Source organism: Chelon labrosus (genome assembly GCF_963514085.1).
Source record: "Chelon labrosus genome assembly, chromosome: 14".
Lineage (NCBI taxonomy): Eukaryota > Metazoa > Chordata > Actinopteri > Mugiliformes > Mugilidae > Chelon > Chelon labrosus.
Genome location: NC_140347.1, coordinates 24613070 through 24635725, shown reverse-complemented (window position 1 = coordinate 24635725; position 22656 = coordinate 24613070). Strand labels below are relative to the sequence as shown.

The 22656-nt window shown below is 41.8% G+C and overlaps 1 protein-coding gene across 1 annotated transcript in view; it reads left to right on the top strand.

Moving 5' to 3' along the window:
• Positions 1–22656, top strand: part of pak5 (p21 protein (Cdc42/Rac)-activated kinase 5) — a 69668-nt gene that overhangs the window by 19121 nt on the left and 27891 nt on the right. Inside the window, exon 2 of the mRNA XM_084559839.1 lies at positions 15063–15286. Within this exon, the coding sequence (XP_084415965.1) occupies positions 15083–15286 (204 nt within the window). The 5' untranslated portion in view covers positions 15063–15082. The remainder of the gene's footprint in view (positions 1–15062; positions 15287–22656) is intronic.

Below are 22656 nucleotides of genomic sequence, written 5' to 3'. Positions count from 1 at the left end.
ATATGGCAGACCCTTCTTTTGCTGTGCTTGATAGTGTTGATTTCTGGGCTGAAAAATGATTATTCCTTCGTTCTTTATCAGTGTACAGGTTCTATTGTTCAGATAAGGAGCTTAATCTTTTCTTGTTGACACATCCAATATTAAGTCTTGTTTTTTGTTCATTTTAGATCACAGTGGAGCGTCTTGTTTTTGTTGCGTTATTATTCCACATCTCAAACCCTGCAAATTCTTTCTGGACGGACGTGTTGGAAAGGCGCATTTTTCCAAGTCTGGGCTCAGACCAGGAGGTGGGATGCAGGGAAACAATGCACCACTGGTGAACTGGAAAACTTGATCTTTCATGAATAGATGCATGTAACTGTCTAATGTTTCATCAGAGATATACTGATTAGGCAAAACATTATGACCCCCTAGCTGGTGTCTGGCAACAGAATGTTGTTAGTGGCGGCCTTTTGGTCCTATGGGTTGAGGGGAGGGGCCTCTGTGGATCATCCCACAGATACTTGACCAGTTTTGGGATCTAGTGAATTTGATGACCAGGCAACATTGCATTATCACAAGATGGTCAATGTTATTTACTTCTCCTGTCAGTGGTTTTAATGTTTTGGCAGATCGGTGTATGCACAAAGTCAAAAGAAGAGACACTATCAGAGACTTAGGTTTAGGTCACTCTTTGCTGTAATGTGCTTTTACATTTGGGACACACAACTGCGTGCACACACATGGTCACGCATGTGCACACATTTCTGTCCTCCGAAGATCTAATTTAGATAACTTTCCTGATCTCTCAGCGCCTCAAAGAGCCACCCTTCCCTGCTATATTCATCCATTATGTTACCTTTCCACACGAGCAGATAACAACTGTAGCTGATCCTTTCCCTCGATAGTGAAAGATCAGTGACAGACTTGAAGACAGTGTCTGAACTGGATACCTCCCTTTCGCAAATTGTCCATCTTTTGCAGCAACTTTGAGCGTTAACGCTGCCAAAGAATTACAGTCTGTACTTTGCTCTAAAATACTTTGCAGGAATTAGCATTTATCTCACTAACAAGTCTTCATCTTGTGACAGTTATGAGGTAACCGCCCATTAGCCACGCGGAGGGTGCTGTATTGATGCTCTTAAAGTGCGGGGTACTTAGCATAGCCAAATCAGCCTCAACTGCCATAATTCTAGTTGTCTCTTTCTCTATTTAGTCTGCAGCTCCCCTCCTCCAGAGCGCTTACACTACTCCTCTGCATGTGTGTTTGGCAGAGTATGAGAGAGAGAGAGACCCTTGGAGGTGTATTTATATCCAGTGATACTTGTGGAGGGGTGTGTCTGTCTTTTAACCATCAAACACATTCCCTCGTCTCGTTGCGCTCCAGCAACTTTGTGCAGAAAGTGGGCTGTTAACCTAAAGATTGGGATTCATGTTTTACACAATTGTAAATGCAACCATGGTTACATTTTTTGTCCATTTTCGCAAAGTCTTCTGTCTTCACCATATGTCATTACTTATTAATATATATATGATAACTCCCTTGCGCTTTTCGCTGGGTTTTTACCTCCCACAGTCCAGTAACATTCATGTCAGGTTAATGATTGCTAAATTCGCCGTAGGTGTAAGTGTGAATGACTGTTTGTCTCTTTGTGTTAGTCCTGTTATGGATTGATGACCAGTCCAGGTTGTTCCCCACCTCTTGCCTGCTGACAGCTGGGATAGTCTCTAGCCCACACGTCCCTCTAGAGGAAGCGGTTATGGATAAGTGGGTGGATTGGTTCGTCGATTTGCTCTTGTCCAACCATATTGTCATTGGTCAGGCAATCTGTGGTGTTGCATTCATAAGGAGAAATGCACTGCATTCATAGACTCCTGGAGTTAATGCCTTATTTTTGGTAGTAGGAGTGATAGAGCACCCATTGTGAAGGTCCAACTTATTTAACGTTTGCTGAACTTTCTTATTTCCTTATTGGCACTGTGAAAGAAGTCGCTGGTTTGGTGGCATTTTGTTACAACTGATGATCAAAAATTCAGGAATACTCTTTACAAACACTTTATACATGAGTTTTAGATGAAGTAAACCAAGGGTTTTTCTTGGTTTCATGAATCTAATCATATTGTGTTATTATATTGTTGAGTTGCAGTCTAAAATGGGCCTTATGGTCAACAAATCATCAGATTTGCAGATTATGGTTTGACTTTTTCTCAACGATTGACAGACAAGACTGCAAAGGGAATTCCTTCGATTAGTCTTGCAAAAATAAATGTGTTTATTAAATGACCCCCACCTTGCAAACCACCTCTACCTATATAAAAAAGGAAGAATACTCTATACTGTGATCCTGACAGCCTTGCACTGTTTCAGTGAGTGTGTGTTTGCCCTCAGCAAAGGGCCTGTCCGTGGCTGCCACCGCTGAATGTCCTCTTAGCATCGGCAAACGGCCAGGCTCTGTCACAGCCGCTGAATGGACCAGCTGTTTCATTCTCTTTCTTCCATCTTATCTCCTCCGTCACACTATCTGTCTCCCTCCCTCTGACTTGCCTTGTGAAAGAGGCAGTGATAGGACACATGGTGGAGTAGCCCTTGACACCGCCGTTGATGTCCACACATGCTGGCATCAGTGGGAGACAGTTGTGTGTGCGAGCAGGTGTGTGTTTGACCGGGACACAAACACCGCCCCGTGGATTGTACGAACATAGAGGACGCTTGCACTCTGTTGTTTGTGTTGACCGACACATATGTGGGTGGAGGACAGTGAAGGTCAGAGGGTGCAGAGTTCGGGACGTGGCTGGTCAAACCCAGTTAGGCGAACAATCAAAGTGAAATGGGATGGGTCCAGGCTTAAGCTGTCTGGCCGTGCCTCGACGCGGGCTGCTGGCGTAGGCACTTTTTCGTGTCCTGTGTATCTCACATTGGGAGTTATCAGAGCATGCAGGCAGGGTAGCAGTAGTAGTGGCAGCTCGCAGGGGACTGCATAGGGTCCTGGATCTGACCTGATTTGTCAATTTGATGACTTCACAGAAGTGTCGCCCCTCCAGGGGATCATTGGCTTACAATTCGAGCAGCAGGCTTGCTGTTTCATGTTCTTGCTGAAAGAAAATTGAGGTGCATAATGGATTTATCAGGAGCACAATTTGACATCAAAGCGCAACATCTGAGGAGGCTCTAATTGCCTCAGACTTTTTACTATGGCTTATCCCGATTTCGATTGGTTGAAGGAAACTGTCAGTTTGTTTCCAGGTAAGAGCAGTGATTCACTGAGGAGGATTGGCATAAAAATGTAAGAAGACTAAGAGGAGAAATATCCATCATCAGAGCTAAATTGAAACATACCAAAGCTCCCTGATTATCTCAAGTCTTTAAACATAATTTAAATGAAGGATGTTACAAACTTCTCTGCATGTTGTGAACAGTGTGCAAATGAGGATGCCTCTTCATCAGCAGAAGTTGTTTACCGTTCTACAAATGCATCCACGGGGAATGGAAGGTGAAATGCATGTCTGTGTAAACAGTTTTTGAGCCAATTAAATCATCTGAAAGAACAGGGTCTAGAGAGAACAAGTGAATGCAAATGGGAGAGAAATGAACAGCAGACAACAAAGCGGGGCAGGACAAAAGAGGCGAGGAGTAACAGGGCTAAGAAAGACACCACAGATGAGGACGCGGAGACAAAGTCGGTCTCACTTTGTGCTGTTTCTGTCACTCAAACCAAGTGAAGCCGCAATGAGCGAAGGATGATACCTTGAACAAAAATGCCACCACCTGTCTTTTACTCTGAAACATTTGACCTTTTAATTAAATTCAGGAATTCCTCCTCTTCCTGGTAGCGGCAAATGAAGGAGAGAACATTGCCCTTCCCTCGACTTGTTTATCAGAAGGAATTTGTGTCCTTTTCATGTTGCATTTTAAATTATGTATGAAATGTAGGTATTTGCATATTTGTGCATGAGTGAGTGCTCTGCATCTCAAAAGCAAATTACGCCTCTAAATTACAATCTAAGGGATACAAAATGAATGTGGTGTCTCGAAAAACACACAAACGCGCCGCCCTTAGACAGAATGTCAGCACGCAGTTTGGAACCAAAAATAGACATAAAATAGTGCAGATATACAAGGCACAGTCAACACAAATACCAATGCACACTCACATGTGCAGAGTCCCTGTGTCACTGCAGTGCGTGTCTATTGAGGTGTTGCTGTACAGCAAGGGAAATGCCTGTGGAGGCTCAGAGGGTGACAGATGGTTTGGAGACAAATCAGCCTGGGAGTCAGGATCTCTGCCCTGGGACCTGTAGCCCCTTTAAGTATGTTTGTGTCAGTGTATATAGTCTGTCTATGTAGAGTGCGTGTGTTCTTATGAACCCCTTGGTTTGCATTTCAGTTTAGATAAAGTGAATATTCATGCGTATGCGTGGCTGAGCATCCCTCTCTATTTTGTGTGTGCAGGATGTTATGTAATGCTTCCCCTTGCATCAAAATATATTACTTTCACAAATTTAAAGGGAACATACTCATGTAGGACAACGGTATGCATCTTTATTTGTTCCATCTTAGAGCTGAATACACTGGCTTTTTCCACTTGCACGGGTTGCCCCGCTTTAACGGTGCTGAGCCAACCCTTGATGACATGCATTTCCACGGCATCTCTGTTTGTCTCCGTGTGCTTTCAGTCGGTTTGAAGCTTCTACCTCAAGGTCTGTGCATATATTTGGATTTAAGCCTTATCTTACTGTTTACTAATCATCTTTAGCCAGATAATCACTGTTGTGTGAAGGTTCGGTAAACGCAACCCTTCCTGCTGTTGCTGCCTCACACTAAGAGGTATTGTAAAGGAGTTATAATAGTTCATCAGCTGTACACGGGAAACCGCTTCACCTTTCTGTGCAGTGATCGTGGCTGTTCACGCCACACGCTGTTGTAGCTCACTCCGGTCTCACTAGTAATGCTGGAGTCCACAATCTCCAATCACTGCCATATATTTCCCAGTGCAATATCTCATCAGAGTGACATTGTTACTCACTGGTAGAATAACCTTGCAGGCATTAGTCTGAAACTTCACAAAGTGCTTTACAATCCGCCCGTGATTTACAGCACAAGAGGTGCTTATGTGGCAGCCAGGAGAATTGAACAGTAAGTAGTTCCTCAGGGCTCTGCTTGGAAGTAATTCTCTACATCTCAGTCCAAACTTGTTTGGAGAGAGCCTGCTAAAAGCTCTGCAGGAGTACGTTTGGACCATGCAAGTGCGCAAACATGTGTCTCCATCTGCTGGCTTACATGCATTCAGTGGTGTCCATGTGTGTCTGCATGTGCTGCTGTGTCTGTTTACAGTTGAGCTTGGCCTAGACGACTTAAGCTCCGCTAGCCTTTAATAATCTCATTCCCGAGACATACCATGTAGGTCAGGAGTTTTTTTATCCTTACTATGGCTGCTTAAAGACCACAGGTGCAAGACGGTGCATCACAGACGCTTTGTCTGTCATAAAATGAATGCTCTTTAAAAGCTCTTGTTGGGCTACAACATGTGGCAGATTCACCTCTCAGAATCCACAGTCATTTTTGAATCAACTGGTCTCTAATTTCACACAGAAAAACAAATAAAAGTGCACTTCTCATTTCTAGCTGATGAATGTGGATGTTGTCTGTTGCTTGCTAATTTCCTCAGCAATAGCGATAGCAGTTGCTAATTGCTCCCATTGTTAGTGGGTTGAAAACGCTGTCTGTCAAGGACTTTTGTGCTCAGTTTCAAGGTAGACAGCAGCTGCATACATGATGTAATGATAAAGCACTGTCTTTTTTTTTTTCTTTTTTTTTTTTTTTTTTTGATCAAATTTTTATTTAACAAGAATACAAGTTACAACCAAGAAACATGACTCATTAATGACAATAGAGACAGTACAAAAATTGACTGTAACAACTAAATCAAGTAAAGTAAAAAAAAAAAAAAAAAATAGACAGAAAAAAAAAAAAAAAAAGGAAAAGGAAAAGGAAAATGGGCACCACCCACCCCCCACCCCCCACCCCAACAGCACACTCACAGTGGTACGCTCTCTAGCACCCTATGGAGTATAGATCTGACGTGACACACACGCAAACAAACCCATTCAGGAAAAACAAGGTTAGAGTCTCATTGAGCTTATCTTATAAGTTCTTTCAGTGCGTCAGCTGCTGCACGCCAGTTGTTTATGGAAGCCTCACTAGCGCCATTAATTCTAGCAGTTGACAGTTCTAGATAAATTACATCTAGGAAAGTAAGTGCCCAGTGTCTGATGGTGAGAGAATGGGGAGGTTTCCATCTTAAGGCTATCAACTTCTTGGCAGCTGTTAAGCCAGCTAGTACAGTGCGCTTTTTAAGTTTAGTAATATTAACTTGTGACAGATCAATTAGCAAAAGGACAGGTATAGTCACTGGTATGGTCACTGATACTAATTCAGAAAGCTTGGCTGCCACCTTGGACCAGAACTGTGAAACCGGAGGGCAGTTCCACATCATATGCAAAAAAGTTCCAGAGGCCTTCATAGAACATAGGCCACACAAGGGATCAGGTATCAACTTCATACAATGGAGTTTGCGAGGGGTCAAATACGTTCTGTGTACATAGTTAAAGTGGATCTGCTGGTGGTCGGGGTTACGGGAAGCCTCTCTAATATTTGCCCAGACCTGTGACCAATCAAAATCAGAGTCCAAATTAGGGCAATCATACCTCCATATTCTGTCAAGTGGTAGTTCATTATAGGAGGCCTCCAGGAAGAAATGATAAAGTGCGGATACTAACCCTCTCTTTTTAATTCGAGTGGCAAGTACTTTGTATAGTGGGTGAATGGGCAATGGTTGTTGTACCGGAGCACCATGCGCCTGTAAAGATGATCTAAGTTGCAGATAGAAGAAGAACGAGTTTGCAGGCAAATTGTGCCTGTCTCTAATATCTTGAAAGGTGCGCAGCCCCGTGTCACTATATACCTTGTCTAAAGTGCGAATATTACTGTTATACCAGGCAGCACAAGAGATCGGTCTCCCTCCGATTAATAGGCCATTGTTTTTAAAGATCGGTGTAAGTGTATGCCACTTACAGGAGATTTTACACTGAAGCTCAGCCGCACGCCATGTCTGAATGAGTTGCGAGACTATTGGACCAAAACGTAATTGGCATTGTTTATTGGATATGTTAGCAAAAAGAACCTCCTGCAAGTTCCAGGGTCTCACACAGTTTTCTTCTAGCCTGCGCCAGGAAACTGAGGCATCAGAGTCACGCCACACAAGTAATGGTCTAAGTACGAATGACCAGAAATAAAACTTAAAATTTGGTACAGATAAGCCACCACTGGCCACTCCTCTTTGTGTGATGGACAGTTTAAGGCGGGGGCGCTTTCTGTTCCAAATAAATTGAGACACACAAGAATGTATTTTGTTCCAATAATTGACAGGAGGAGAGAGGGGAATCATTGAGCTGGTAAAATTAATCCTGGGTAAAATGTTCATTTTGACTATAGAGACACGGGCTCTAAGAGAGTTAGGGAGATTCATCCACCTATCCAAGTCTGCTTTAACTTTATTAAATGTTTTTGAGTAGTTGTGCGTTACAATACGGTTCAAGGACGGAAAAATTTGTATTCCGAGGTATTTAAAATCCTGGACAACTGGGATGCCAACTGGAAATTGCAACCCTTTAGCCGAATCATTAAGGGGGAGTAACGCAGATTTGGTCCAGTTGATCTTAAAACCTGAGAGACAGCTAAATTCTTCACAAATGGACAGTAAGTTTGGAATAGATTGTAGTGGCTTCTCCATGAAGACCAACACGTCATCAGCATACAATGATACGTGGTGATCTGAATCCCGAACTGAAATAGGATGCACATTGGGGGACTGACGAATCATCTGAGCTAGTGGCTCGAGAGAAAGTGCAAAAAGTGCCGGTGACAGGGGACAGCCCTGTCGGGACGATCTGGTGACAGGGAACAGCACAGAGGATAGTTGCCCGGTGAGTACCAGAGCTGAGGGATTTGAATACAGGACCTTTATCATATGAATAAAGTTATTTCCGAAACCCATTTTTCCTAAGACCGCCCACAAAAAGGACCACTCCAGCCTATCAAAGGCTTTCATAGCGTCAAGGGATAGCACTGCAGCTGGTGCTGTTTTGTCTACTGCTGCATCGACTATATGGAGAAGTCGTCTGACATTGTCTGCAGCTAGCCTAGACTTTATAAATCCAGTCTGATCACAACTGACTAATGTCGGCATGTGATTCTGAATGCGTCTGGCTAGCACCTTTGCATATATTTTAAGATCTGCGTTTAATAAACTGAGAGGTCTATAACTACTGCAGTCTACAGGGTCCTTATCTTTCTTTAAGAGTAAGGATATTAGAGCTATATTGACATCTCGTGAAAAACTTCCTTTGTCTATAGATGTCATGATCATGTCTAGAAGTAGCGGACTCAGCATGTCCCAGAATTCCACATATACCTCTGGAGGTATTCCATCAAACCCTGGAGATTTGTTTCTTTGCATGTCGAGAGCTGCTGCCTTAAGTTCTTCCAGTGATATGGGTGCGTCCAGATGCGTAGAGTCAGCCACTGCCAATTGTGGTAGATCTAGTTGGCCAAGGAAGTTCTGACACTTATCTCTATCCAACTGTATCTCTGATTGGTATAAATTAGAATAATATGTGCGAAAGGTCTCATTCACCTGCTTAGGATCAGTTAGAATTTGGCCTGTTGTTGACCTGACAGAAGGAATGTCAGCAAAGTATTCGTTGGTCCTTATTTTGGAAGCTAAGAGATGGCTGGGTCTAGACCCCTGAAAATAGTAACGCTGTCTAGTCCTATGTATCAGGAATTCTGACTGTTGTTTTAAAATATTATTAATTTCCTTTTTAATGATTTCCCGTTGTAATTCAACCTGTTGGGAATAGTTATTTTGTAAAGTCAATTCTATTCTAGCCAAGTCAGCTTCCAAAGCTTGTAATTTGGCTGTTCTATCCTTACGCAGATTTGAGGCAAAACGGATGGCGTTACTTCGTATAAACCCTTTGACTGCATCCCATAAAATCCTGGGGTCATTGACTGAGCCTAAATTAAAGTCCAAAAATTCCTTTAGATGGGACAAAAACTGAGATTTATAATCATCATTTTTTAACAAAGTGGTATTAAAGCGCCACCTAGCAGCACGTTTGGATAAGCAGCCCAAGGTCGCACAGCAAAATACTCCTTTATGGTCTGATAATGCAATAGGTAGTAAGGCAGCATCATTTACTTTTTGAAAAAGTTGTGGTGAAGTGAAAAGAAAATCTATCCGTGAAAATGATTTATGTCTGGCTGAAAAAAAGGAGTAATCTTTCATGGTTGGATTGAAGGAACGCCATACATCTGTCAGGCCAAGGGTCTTGGCCCATGACTGTAAAGCTGCAGTTGCTAGCTGTTGATCTTTGGAGGCGCTCAAGCTAGATCGATCATCTGTATGCCACACCGCATTCATATCTGCCCCCACAATGAGAGAATATTCAGATAGTTCTAACAACTTCTGTGTAAGCATGTCATAGAAAGTCTTGTCAAATTTGTTTGGAGCGTAAGCAGAAATAACAGCTACCTTCCTCCCATACAATTCCACCTTGGCTACTGCTATCCTTCCTGCGGTGTCCGCCCATACGTCCAACACCTTAATATTTAGATTACGTTTACAAACAATAGCTACTCCTTTACTTTTCGCTTCAGCTGAAGAGGAAGCAATTGTGTGGTAAAATCTGTTGGCCATCCGACCAGAGTCTCTGCTTAACAAGTGCGTCTCCTGTAGGAGAGCCAGGTCAATTTTCCGCCGACGCAAAAGAGTAAGGACGCTGGTCCTCTTGTGTGGTGTATTTAACCCATCACAGTTCCAAACCAAAACGGATAAATCACCCATTACTGCATGCTGAACTCAAAGTTAACGACCATGTACCCAAAGATAAAATATAGAGCCAGCAGATAAAGCACTGTCATGCTAAGGCTAAATGTCCTTGAGGACCAAATAGCCTCCTCACAATTTCCATATGGAAGATCATTTTACTATTATTTGTGAAGGTGAAACAGCCCAATTTGTCCAATATACACAAAATGGGAAGAAGTTAAAGTTATAAGTTAAAGTTATGCATTTCCGCTTTGAGTGACAGGTGGCAAGCTGTCTGACTAGGTTTGACCTTTTTTGGATTATCTGGGTGTAAGGTGAAGTCGGGTTGTGTCAAGATGGCTACCACACTGAGCTTCAAAACTTCATGTGTGTGTGCAGTCAATGATAGATATACAGTTCATACTAGTATGATTATTTTTATTCTACTGCATTTCAAATCTGGTTCTTTGGATGTGGCTTTATGGGATGTGTTTTTGTTTTTGTTTATGTGTAGCTCTACGGTAACGTGGGCTTTGGCTGCTTTATAAGTCAACTAATGATTCAGTACAACTGCCATCAAGCCCCGTTTAGTCACTGTGGTGACTGCAGAAGGCCACTTTGAAGAGGAGTCCTCCTCTCCTTGGAGCTTATTTTCACCTCCATCCTTGATGTTGTCTTTATCGACTTTATCTTGTGCGTGTCACTTCTAATCAGCATAATGTTTAGCGTGAAACAGACTCCACTTTCTGCAGAGGCTCTAAAAATAGTAACGAGTTTGGAAACCTTGGGTCGATTTGCGGAGGTTTAAGTGGACATCAGCCAAAAGTGGAAAGGGTTGCTGACATGTACTCATTACATAAGAGATTTGTAGCTCAGCACAAAATGAAAAAGATGAAGGTTGGGGATTGTTTGGCGTTTGTCAGGGATTTTGTGAACCAGGCAACGTGATAGACCAGGAGATAGTCAAAGAGCAATCCTTTGTGACCTGCCTCTCTGATAAACGTTTCCACCAGTTAAATATATTCACTAGATGAGGTTATTGTATCTGATAGTTGCATAAAAAGTTCCCTATAAGCTAGTGTATTTGTCCCTTCAGGACTCTAATGTAATATGCCGCTGTGGAAGTTCTTGATGGATGCATCCTGCACTTTGATGTAATTTTCCTGTGACTCACACGGCTCACAGTTTTAGAGTTAAACGTTAAGCCTCAGTGTTTTGCAAATTTGAATCCTAATAGCATCATAATAAATATAAAATGATATCCTGTGGCTTTGCATAAACTCTGTCTGTGTGTTCTTTTTACTGAAAATAGCATATTTTTACTCACAAATGATTCAGTACGTCCTTGATCCGAGGCTTACAGTGAATGCAGCGTAGAAGGCAGAGTTGTGTAAACATGCCTGTGGGACGAGGTTTCTATGACTTAAAACCCTTTTGATCCAGCATTGAGTTTTCTAAAGGCAGCTGTGTGCTGCATAATAATCTCTTGTGCTGCATTTGTGCTGCGCTGCATGCATCACAAAAGCCTTAAGGTTTCCTTCCTCTTTCCACAACTCTTTAGGTTTTTTGCCCGTTTCTCTTTTTTTGTATCCTCTGTTTGTTATTTTTTTAGATCTCTCCTTAACCTCCTCTCTCTGCTTCCTTTCTGCTCTCATGTTCTGCTCCCATCTGCCCCCGCCCCACCCACCACCGCCCATCTCCCTCTCCCATCAATCTATCTCTCCATCTTTCCTGTTTGAGGCCACTAATTTGGTCTGTCTGGCTCTCCTGCTGGGCAGCAAAGGAAATGACTGAGAAAGATTTCCATGATTAAATTTTTTTGCCTTGTCTGTTTAAACTTACGTTTGGAAATAGACTCTTTGTAGACTTCTGCCACTGTATCTGAAGAGGCTCTGCCTAGTCAATAGACTTCACAACAAACACTGATTTAACATACTGCTGTGCAAATCATTTGACACCTTTCTGGAAGTAACCCGCAATGTTTGCAGTATCTTGAACTGCTTATTCTACATGTGTTGAAGCACGGGCACTAATTATAACAACACTATAGTGTTTTAGAGGGTGTTTTCTTTTTTTTAGCTCTCGTCCAAAACCAAAAACACTGTATTTAAAGTGAGAGGGATAAATCAAACAGTGTGTTTATCAGCTATAAATAAGCTCCACATGTCATTATGCCTACTCAGGTTGCTACCTGAAGTAGAGACTTAGCATTTATTTTGCATATCGTTAGCTAACCAAATTATTCTGTGGAGTTTCAGGTTTAGAAAAATGCCTGAAACAGCATTAGTGTTAGTTAGTTGTTCTTTGTTTGGTTTAAGGACATTTGTATTCAAGCAAATCCAGCCAAACTGTAACCACTGCACTTGCTTAAAGACCAGAATTGAATTAAATTCCATATTTTGTCTGCTGTTATTCACTTGTCTGATGTTTGATGGAACACCATTTTGAAAACCTTACGCTGAGAGCCACAGACTTTAAACATCTTACACCAGGTTTCCTGCTAAAGTCTTCTTCTTATCTAACACAGCATACAATTTGTCTTTCATCTTAACTTGTTGAATGACCCAGGAAGCAAACATTTACTGTGGAAAATTGCACTGCTGTTGTCAGTCTACATGCTGAGAACATTAGAGAGCAAGGGAAACATACATGCATGTGTCCGGCATGATGCTGATGTGATCCTTACTCTTCAGCACTCGTAACAGTATGCTGTCCGGCCATGACACATAGGCCACAGCACAATTTGTTTACTTAGTCTCTTGCTCCCGACAGTGTAACACCAGCCCTCAGGCAGCCTGCCAGTTCTAGCCAATCAAATGTAGACAACAACAGTTTTGAATCTTACAGTTTTTCTTTCCTTTTAACAATACAAGACTTTTACCACATTAAAAATAAGTGCTTGTTAAAAGTAAGCAAACAGCCAAATCATCCAAGGGCTATGCTGGAACAAATCATGTTACCCCTATTTCCATGCCATCAAAATGGATTAAGTGGAAAGAGTTGTGATTTTTTTTTTCTGCAGCTTCACTCATTCATCTTTGTATCATATGCATATCATCTTGTGCATATTTAATGTGGTGATCTCTAAGATCCATGTTTTGTTCTAATGTGCAGTAATTGCAGGTGTGTCTATGAGGGATCTCAGTCACCCAGGTCATGGTATATCCCAAAAAACCAAGCTAAGACAAGGGCAACTAGACTTGTTGAGTTTCTTGAAGGAGCCAAGGAGCTTCTTCAGTTCTAAAAGACTGGTGTGGAGTTGGGATCTAAATAATTTGAACGGGATGGGATTTAATAATGTTAACAACCAGATACGTCCCTGTAGTTGGAGGAAACAGTTCTGATCCTGTTTTCTTGCAGGTGTGTTTTTGAGCCTCACTTCCCAGAGATCCAAACTGTGTTGCCTGTGTGATGTGTTCAGTCAGTTAAAACATTAGCTCCGTCCACCCGCTCTGGCAGAAAGATGACTTCTGATTGATGGACCACGAGTCTGACTGTTTGTGACATGTGATTTAGCACAGGAATGTCTCTACAGACGCCCAGTTTGTAATACTGTAGATGTCAGGACTTTCTTATACAATACTTTCATCAGTAGTTTATGGACTTGTTCACCGGTTTGCTACCCTGTTCCATGACTGATAGTGATTTTACAGACAGTTATTCAAATGAAAATCTTCAAAACTGCCCTTTCAAGGCAGTTTTATTATTATCATTTTCATGAAAATTAAAGCATTGAAATCTCAGAGAGACATGTTATCAAAGTTACATGTTACTATTGACTTATGCTAGTTTGCTGTTATATTTTGCAAATAGCAGTTGTAATTTCAGTTCTTAAAGAGTGTCAGTTACATGTGCTTACTAGAGTGAACAGAGGCACCGGGTGCTTTTTTCCTTAAGAAGATCAATCCTCAAATACTTGTGTTGCGCATAATGCACATGTACTGTATAATACATGCCTGTAAAACCATGAATGTGTGGCATGAACTGGCACAACAAACATTGCCATAACAGAGCGGGAGAGAGAAAACTAGAGGTCGAGAGAGAAAACTAGGGTGTTTTTCTCAGAGGACAATGTCTTCTAGAGAGGACTCACACAATAGACTCCATTCACAGCCACGCCAACAACATTATGACATTTTGTTCCGATGACTGGACATTATGCATACACCCAAACCACCAGTATCGCAGTGAGATTTCCAAACCGCTCCAAAAAGCTCAGACAGGAGCTTCTATGTGTGCCTCTGAAAGTAGCTCCTTACTATCAAACATCCCAGCTTGGCATCTTCTTCCTTCTTTTCCTCTTCACCATAGCGCATCAGTTATTTATTCCCCCGTTGTTGATGTTACATAACCAAAGTGGACACTTGGTTTTTGTAGCATGTTTGGACATTTTTGCTTGTTCATTCCTTGTTTGTATCCTGCAGCGTTGTGCTATTACAGAGCAGAGTGCATAAATGCCCAGCACAATATAAAGCATCAGCAAACACTGATAGTCACAGTCAGATTCATACTTCAACCCTGCCATGTGAAGAGAAACAAATAAAGCACATGCTGCTCTATATTTATTTAGTCCTCATTTTAATTAGTGCCTGCTTTTAATGTCACAGTTTGCTGTAGTATAAAAGAATTCATTGTCGGATTGAAAGGCTTGCGAGACATAGGCAGTTATTGGAAGATCCTGAGGCATCTACTTCGGGTGTTGCTGCACACCAAAGCTCTACAAATAATTCTTTACTTTAGCATGATGTACGTTTTATGTATTTCAGTTGAGAGGGATCGAACAAACCTTTGACAACAATGCAGCCTATGTCTACTTATGGATGACAAAAAATTACATAAACCATTATATGGTTCATGCATGACAAATGTTCACCACACAGCTGAAGCGCACCACTAAAGATAATTGAACAGCATGTGCTGTATAAATGTAAAAACTTGTCTTGTTCTGTATTTTCAGAGTAACAGTGCACATTTAATTATGCAATGATATTAATTAGATCAATTTTACGTATGTGTGTATCCACTCAACATGATGTAGTTTCACACCGCTCATATACGATCAAATGCATAAATGAATATATGCAAGATTATACAGGACAACTGATAAGTCAACCAACAGTACACATTAATGTTTTATACCTATGTGTATTTAATTAAAGTCAATCAATCTGACCTGAGAATGTTAATCAGGCGCTGTCTCCTTTGGGTTGCCAGGTTTGCCAGGGTTTTCCAGCATGTTTGGGAAGAAGAAGAAACGGCTGGAGATCTCAGCTCCGTCTAACTTCGAGCACCGGGTCCACACGGGCTTCGACCCGCGGGAGCAGAAGTTCACCGGGCTGCCGCAGCAATGGCAGAGCCTCCTGGCGGACACTGCCAACCGTCCCAAGCCCATGGTGGACCCCTCCTACATTACCCCCATCCAGCTGGCACCAATGAAGGTAGAGCGATAACAGACAGAGGGTGTCGCGCCTCAGTACCGAGGACGGACCTTTGTCATTTCCAGTCCCTCACTCACCTCACTTTTCTCGCACCTTTCTCCTGCTCATCGTTCCTCACTTCGTCCTCCGCTTTCTCCAACACCCCTACTCTAACTCTGTATGCACTTACTTAGGAACAGGCCTTTATTTCTTTCAGCCTGTTCTTTTTGTTTTCCCGTCTTTGCATTTTCACTCTATGTAGGCGTCTGTCATTTCTGTGTTGTTGTCTCTCACTGCTTCTCTCTCCACCTGTTACACTCTTTCCTCTGAGGCAACATCGATAATTCTGCATACCATCTGGACACTTCGCACTATTCAAATGTCCCCATCGTGTCTGAAATTAAAGTCATATTTGTGTACATTGTTTTGCTTTAAACCTGCATTAAGCAATTTTGTAATGAATGACTCTTTTGCCAGACTGTTAAACAACCAGTTTAAATAAACTTTATAAAATTTAGCAGGGAAAAATCACATAGAAACATTGCATTTGTAAGCCATAGATTGTAAAACACACAATTTTGTCTTACTTGGTCAGATGTGAGCAGTAGATTTAAGTGAAGTAAGTAAAACAGTACTAACACCCTACTGAATATAAAACCAATAGAGTTCAACTATTTCTACCTCTTGATGTGAATGAGCTGATTGATAGAAGGTTGCTGGTCAGATTTTAGACAATGAAATTATATAGTTTGACATGCCTCCTTTGTTGGTGTTATTAACTAATGAAGAGAAGCAAACCTTTTTCTGAGCAGCTGAGACTAAACCAGAGGGCAGAGATTATGATTTGCATGCAGGCGTACAGTGTGTATAAGTCTGAAAACCCCCTTAAAAATGACCACCTATGCAGTGCCATGAAATACCAATGTGATGCATTTCAGAGAAAAAGTCAAAAATAAAGAGCCTAACTGCGTGAGTTCATCCTAATTTGGAGCTGTTGTTCGACAGATAGAACTGGGGCCTCAGTGAATGTGGAGGGAATCATGAGTAGCCCCAGGTACCAGTCAGTTTTGGAACAGAACCTCCTGTTGACTGCCAGAAAGCTGGAAATAAAGAGAACTTTTACCTATCAGCGTGACAGACATCCAAAGTATGCATCGAAATCAGCGAAAGAACAGCTTCAGCAAAAAAAAAGATAAAAAAAGATTAGCGTTTCAGAATGACGCAGCCAGAGGCCTGACCTGAATCCTATAGAAAAACTGTGGGGAGGGGGATCTAAAGAGACATGTTCAGAGGAGATGCCTTCAAAATTTGATAGATCAGGACCTTATCCTACTTCTAATTCAGGGTTGTGTTCACGCTTATGCAGCTACTTTATTCTGCGATTTTTTTTTATTCCTATATTTTTTCTCTAAAATGTGTCATATTGGTTTTAGCTGCATTGCACAGGTTGTGATTGTGATTTTTAAAATAAAGTACAAAACTGTTTATATAAATTAAATTTCCTTGCTTAGTTTATATCAGAAAAATCTTTCTGATTTCACAGCGGTGTTCTTTTTATATGCCCATTGCAGAATTTACTGCATTGGCTAAATATGTGCACATTTCCACCACTGCTGTCCGCCCCTGGAGTCCATCAACTTCTTGCTTGTCCTAAATTGTTTAATGTAGCTTCAAAGCCTTTCAGTAATTTTACAGCCGTCAGAAAGCATACTGAAAACAGATGTTTCTCTATCATTCTGCCGTGTGACTTCTCCTCTGTGAATGTGATTGTGTGTCTCCTCTTCTCTCTGAGTGTCTCCTCTGATGTGTTGTTGTTCATTGGTTCTTCTTAACATTTCACACTGACACATTTGATCAACTAGAAAAGGGCTGTTTATAGTTATAACCACCTACAGACCTGAACATTTGATAAGTTGCTTCTTAATATGTCTCTGCACCTGTCTCTGGGTGGTAGCAGAACATAGCAATAGAATAGTTTGTATGCCGAGGGCCTTACCTAGCCCTCTGTATGATGTATTGGGCTGAATGGGTCTTTGCAGGGTCACTGCTTAAAATGTGACATTTATTCTTCTTCAGTGCACATGTGTGGTCCCTGCATGCTGCAAGTGTGACCCAAACTATGACCCCCAAAGGACCAGGGCCCTTCAGTTTTTAAATCTGCGACCCTTTTTCTCATGTGTGTTGCAGTACAACACCTGCTTCTGTTGACCGTGATAAAATATGCTAAGAATGATCACACAAGAAACGTGTCAACTGAAAGCTCATATATAACACCGCAGTTCTTGGGCGGATTTGAATACATCTACGAAAAGTTAGACTAAATGTACTGTTAGTGTCTGAGGAACCGCTTACAGCTCCTGCTGACAGTGAAATCTGTGATCAGACAAACTTCTGTAATAGAGAACAGCAATATGCCACAGGAGATATCTCTGAAGAGGGGGAAACAAGAAAAATAATTCTCTTGCTCTCTTCACAGATATCTCCCAAGAAAGCCCGGTCATCCGAAACGCCGTTGCCCAAAGTATGACTTCCTCTTCCCTTCTGTTTTCACCCCCCTCCCTTTCTTTTGTAATGGTTGCTCTCACACAATCACAGCGCCGCTGCCTGCTGCCATGCATTCAGGTGGAGGTGGCGTGTCAGCAGGAACAGGCAGAAACGCAGAGAATGACTCCACACATGACATAACTACATCGCCCCGCCACGTATTTCCTGAGATCTCATCTCCACTCTTCTTTTGTTTCATTCGCATGAGTCCCCCTAGAATAGATGAGATTAACTGCCGTGGCATGTTCCCCTTGTTTCTCCCCTTGCTATGGAGCGCCATTGATAATGATGACGATGATAATCATAATGATGATAATGATGATGGGCTCCGAGATGTGAAGTGCATGTTGCCATGACAGCTGATTCTGCTCTGCTGGAGGCCACCACGAAAGTAGGTCATCAAGGGTTTGCATGTGTTTGAAGAACCCTTCAATCCACGATTTGATTTGACCTAAACCAACTTCTCCTCTCCTCTCCTCTCCTCTCCTCTCCTCTCCTCTCCTCTCCTATCCTCTCCTCTCTGTTAACAACATGAATCAAAATGAATGAATTAAAAATATATTATATATATTCAGATGAAGCTGAAGTAGATTTTGGAGTAGAGCTCAGAGTCTTCATTCAGTATATTCCTGTTTTGGAAGTGTCTGTGCTCTTAAGAAAGTTACTTTGTGTTTTCTTTAATTAACCATCTGCAACAGTTTATGTCCGACTCTCCCACCTCTTGTTGTAGCTCAGTACTGAAGACCTAAAAATCAAGGAAATGGACAGTAACACGTTTTCCTTGATCCTCCTCAGTCTCTAAACATATAGGTATTCAGACAAGCTTTTAGCCATTGGCTGCTGGTAGGTGTTAATTTGTAATACACAAGGATATTTTAGGGGAAACCTTTGTCACACACTCAAAAGACAAATTAAAAATGCTGACAGACTTATCATATCCAAAGCATTTTAAATTGCTTTCACTCTCAGGGTCCATGGACACACATCTAGTTTAAATTCTGTGATGCAGATGAAGGAAGCAACGTTGTCAAATTTTGCAACATCAGTGACTCAAACAATTCGACTTTCAGATTGCCACTGTGGTACTTGTGTTGCGGTGACTTCTTTTGGGTACATAAATCCAGTCCTCATAACATAAATCATTAAATGATGGGATGAAGATGTTGGTTCAGGGTTAGCATTTGGCATCTAGTGTTGTTCCTTTGTTTAGACTAAGTCTCCAGGAAACAAATGCAAAATCATTGTCCTCTGAAGTGATGGAAACATGACTGTGTGGGTGTGTGTATGTGTGCATATGTATGTGTGTGTGTTTGTGACCCTGACTCCCAAGGTGGGCTGGGTTATTTATAGTGTCTCACCCATGGCCTGATATCCTTCTCCCCTGGTTGCCCTGACACTTGATTGACATACGGCTTCCTCTGCATGGCAGACTCCCCCAGCTCTGTCGACTGTGTATGTGTGTGTGCGTGTGTGTTTATGCACACACACCAGGTGGGCATGGATGAAGCGGTCTCCTGTCTGGCAGAAGTCCAGTCCTGTCCTGGCCAAACAGAGGGTCAGGACATGAGGAATGCTAATACAATCGCCTGCCTGCGCTTGTATTGGCATTCATATTTTTGTGTGACTGTGTGCGTGTTAAGCAGTTAGAGAGGTCGGCTCAGTCATCGCGCTGAAATAACTGCTACCTCTGCCCCCTGGCTTGTGTGCTCATCGTTTATTCACAAGGCTTGTAGCCTTGTTGTCAGACTGCTCATCTCAGCTGAGCATTAGTATTGCTCAAAGCGTTGACTCTCATCTCTGTTCTCCCCCTCCTCCTCCAGCCCTTAGAACACATGCTAATCCAGAAGTATAGGCTAACACTGTGCCCTAACAGCATTTCCATGTTTTAAACATTGTGCTCTTAAAGCTTCTGCAGTCTGAGAGAGTTTGAAGTGTGTGGTGGTGCATGGGTAAGTGCACTATAACTACCTCTCTGCAAAACGTCTTCACAGTTATATTGTATTTCTTGTTCTGATGTTGAGGGTTTAAGCGTGTGCGTATGCATATGTGTGTGTGTGTGTGATGCGAGGTCATGTGTGTGTTAATGTGTTGCATTCATTAGCGCTAGCAGGGCCAGTGTGTTGGCTATTATTAATGTCAGGCTCATATTACACCTTGACTTTGACACCCTCAAATTGCAGACCCTCATGGGACTACGGGGGTAATTTACCGTAATGGCGTGCGTTTGTGCGTGTTAGTGTGGGTATTTGTGTGCATTTGTGTGGGCCAATATTAGATGTCTTGTTTCATGTGAATCTGGCCTGTGTAGGAAAGTTGACACAGGATGTTAGTGTGGGCAGATTCTTCTTAAAGCGTGACTCTTGAGCTACCTTAGCTTACAGGAGGCCGCCTTCTTAGTGTTGCATCGGGTTTTTAGATGATCCAGAAAACTTAGAATATGTTCAGCAAAAGAATGAAACATCTGAATGACAAGTCCATATTTATCGTATTGATTTTTTGAGATTCGTCATCAAATAAAAATCGCTAGACACAAAAACCCTGCGCATTGAATCCGAGGGGTTTTATTATTTCTGTCTGTTGCCAAAATTCGCAGTACAAGACAAAGTCATCAAGCTGCGATTTAGTTGTTTGCATTCTTCCTTAAAGTCCACAATTTCCTCAATATGACTGATCTAGAATGGCGACTAGCAGTAAGTGCCCACTTCATAATGGTCAAAAAGAGCTTCTCACAGGAGCAGAAAAACAATGAAAAAGAAACAATTGAAAATGTTTCTAAGGTCGCTGTGTAAAAAGGAATGGACGTGCAACGTTTGAGTATGAAGAATTAAGCTGTTCCAGTGACAGAGAGGCAAAGCTTTAACATCTCAGACTTTGTCAAAGTAAATCTATCTCCTGATATCCTGTATAAGTATCCCAGAACTGAAGGCTGGTCTGTGAGTGGTCCCCCTGACTTTTCCCAGAATCAGTTATTATAACGGTAGGGAAACTACTTTTAAAATGACCTTAGAATCATTGCAGACAAGATTATTCATGGTCGCCTTTGTGTCTTCATATATTTAAATCCCAGTATTGGATATCTATCCGTAGAGATTAACATAAGAAATGAAACGCACTAAAACCGCTTGGTACCTGGATAGGCCGCACGCTATTTAAGTGTTGTTCAAACCTACTGTAAATGAAAGCTGGCTTTATTTAGATGACACACTTACATCTTGTGGCTATTCTTACTCGTGGTGACGGTCAGCGGAAATAGCATGACGGATCGTGTTGGTACAAATGAATAAAGTGGCATTTTGAGAGAGGATGTTGTGTAGTGTGACTGCTGCTGCTGCTGGAGGTGCAGGAGGAGAGCCACGTTGTCATGAGCCTGTGACGTGTCAGGTGTGAACTGCACTGGTTTGCATAAAAAGTACATCTCTACTTTGGTTCACCACTGAATACTGCCACGCATATGACTAAGATCTGTGCTGAAGGATATTTTCTGTAATGAAGACTAACAGGTAAAAATTGGACACATCAATCCCTGATGAACATTGTATTCTAGGAGCTATTATGCAATGAAAGTGTACTTTACATTTTTTCTTCTCTTCAGCCCTTTTTGTCATCCTCTTCTCTTGTTTCTAGTTTCCCAGTATGACTACTGCCACTCCAGGCCCAAACTTGCATTTCAGCTGTGGGTTACTTGAACTATAGGTGGTGTAGGTGGACCTTTCCCAGAACGATTTCTCCCTCCAGTGATGTAGAGAATGCAGACGTGACTGTTAATGCCTCCTCAGTGGCATGTGTTGCAATCACTGACAGTACGGTTGCAATGCTTCATCTACCCACAGCGAGATGCCGTGAGGCGGCTACGGAAGCCTAAACGGTTTACTGCCATGAAAGCGCCAATAGATGTCACATTCACAGAGCTGCATGAAAAATGATGGGTGTGTGTGAGCATGGGTGTGTGCCTACAGCAACTGTGCAGCTCAGCTGTTGTTAACAATGCATAGTGTAGAAAGTTATGTAATAAGTTGCACATGTATATCTGTCTATATATGGAATTGAACCTCTGACAATACAATTTTTGTACACAGTGCATTCAAAAACATGCAAAATAAACAACTTAAGTAAAGTTTAGCCAACATTTTAAACATGAATTTTCCATTCCTGCGTTTGAGTGTGTGATTTGGCTCGGTATGAATTCCTGTCATTATTTCGCCAGACACGGCAGAGCGCTGCTTGCCTGTTTCCTAAAAATAAAACATTAGAGTACTTTGTATTTTCACCCAAGGTAGTTAATTTTCGCCCTGAATTATGTACACGTGTGACACTTACAGTACGGCCTCATATCGCTGTCGCTCTCACGCCATGTGAGTGGAATGTTAATGTGGTACGTAGCTTAATGGCTCGAGTTGATCCACAGATTTTTCACAGATGAATCACACGAGGGCAGCGATGAATGGAGACATTTGAAGGCATGCAGACAGTACTGAATCAGCGAGGGAGCTTCATAGTTGTTTTAACGCTTAAAGCCTGAGAGTGTTTTGTCTGTGTCTGCATTGCTCTGTTTGTCGAAGACCAGTACAGTACAACCTAATCATCACAATTAAATAATCATTTTCTGAATTCTAATCCACTATACTGACTAAACCGAAGCTAAAACAAACTAAAACCAGAAAATACTGAACGTTATATTGATGCCAAACTTCCAAACACACATATTAAAACTGACACACACTCTATATACTGTTGAAGCAAATGAGACTAACACTAGCTACATACAGTTCTTTATCTTTGAAAACTGGTCTAAATGAAGTATTTGTCATTTCTTTCTTTTGATAAACATAAAGATTCTATTAGATTCA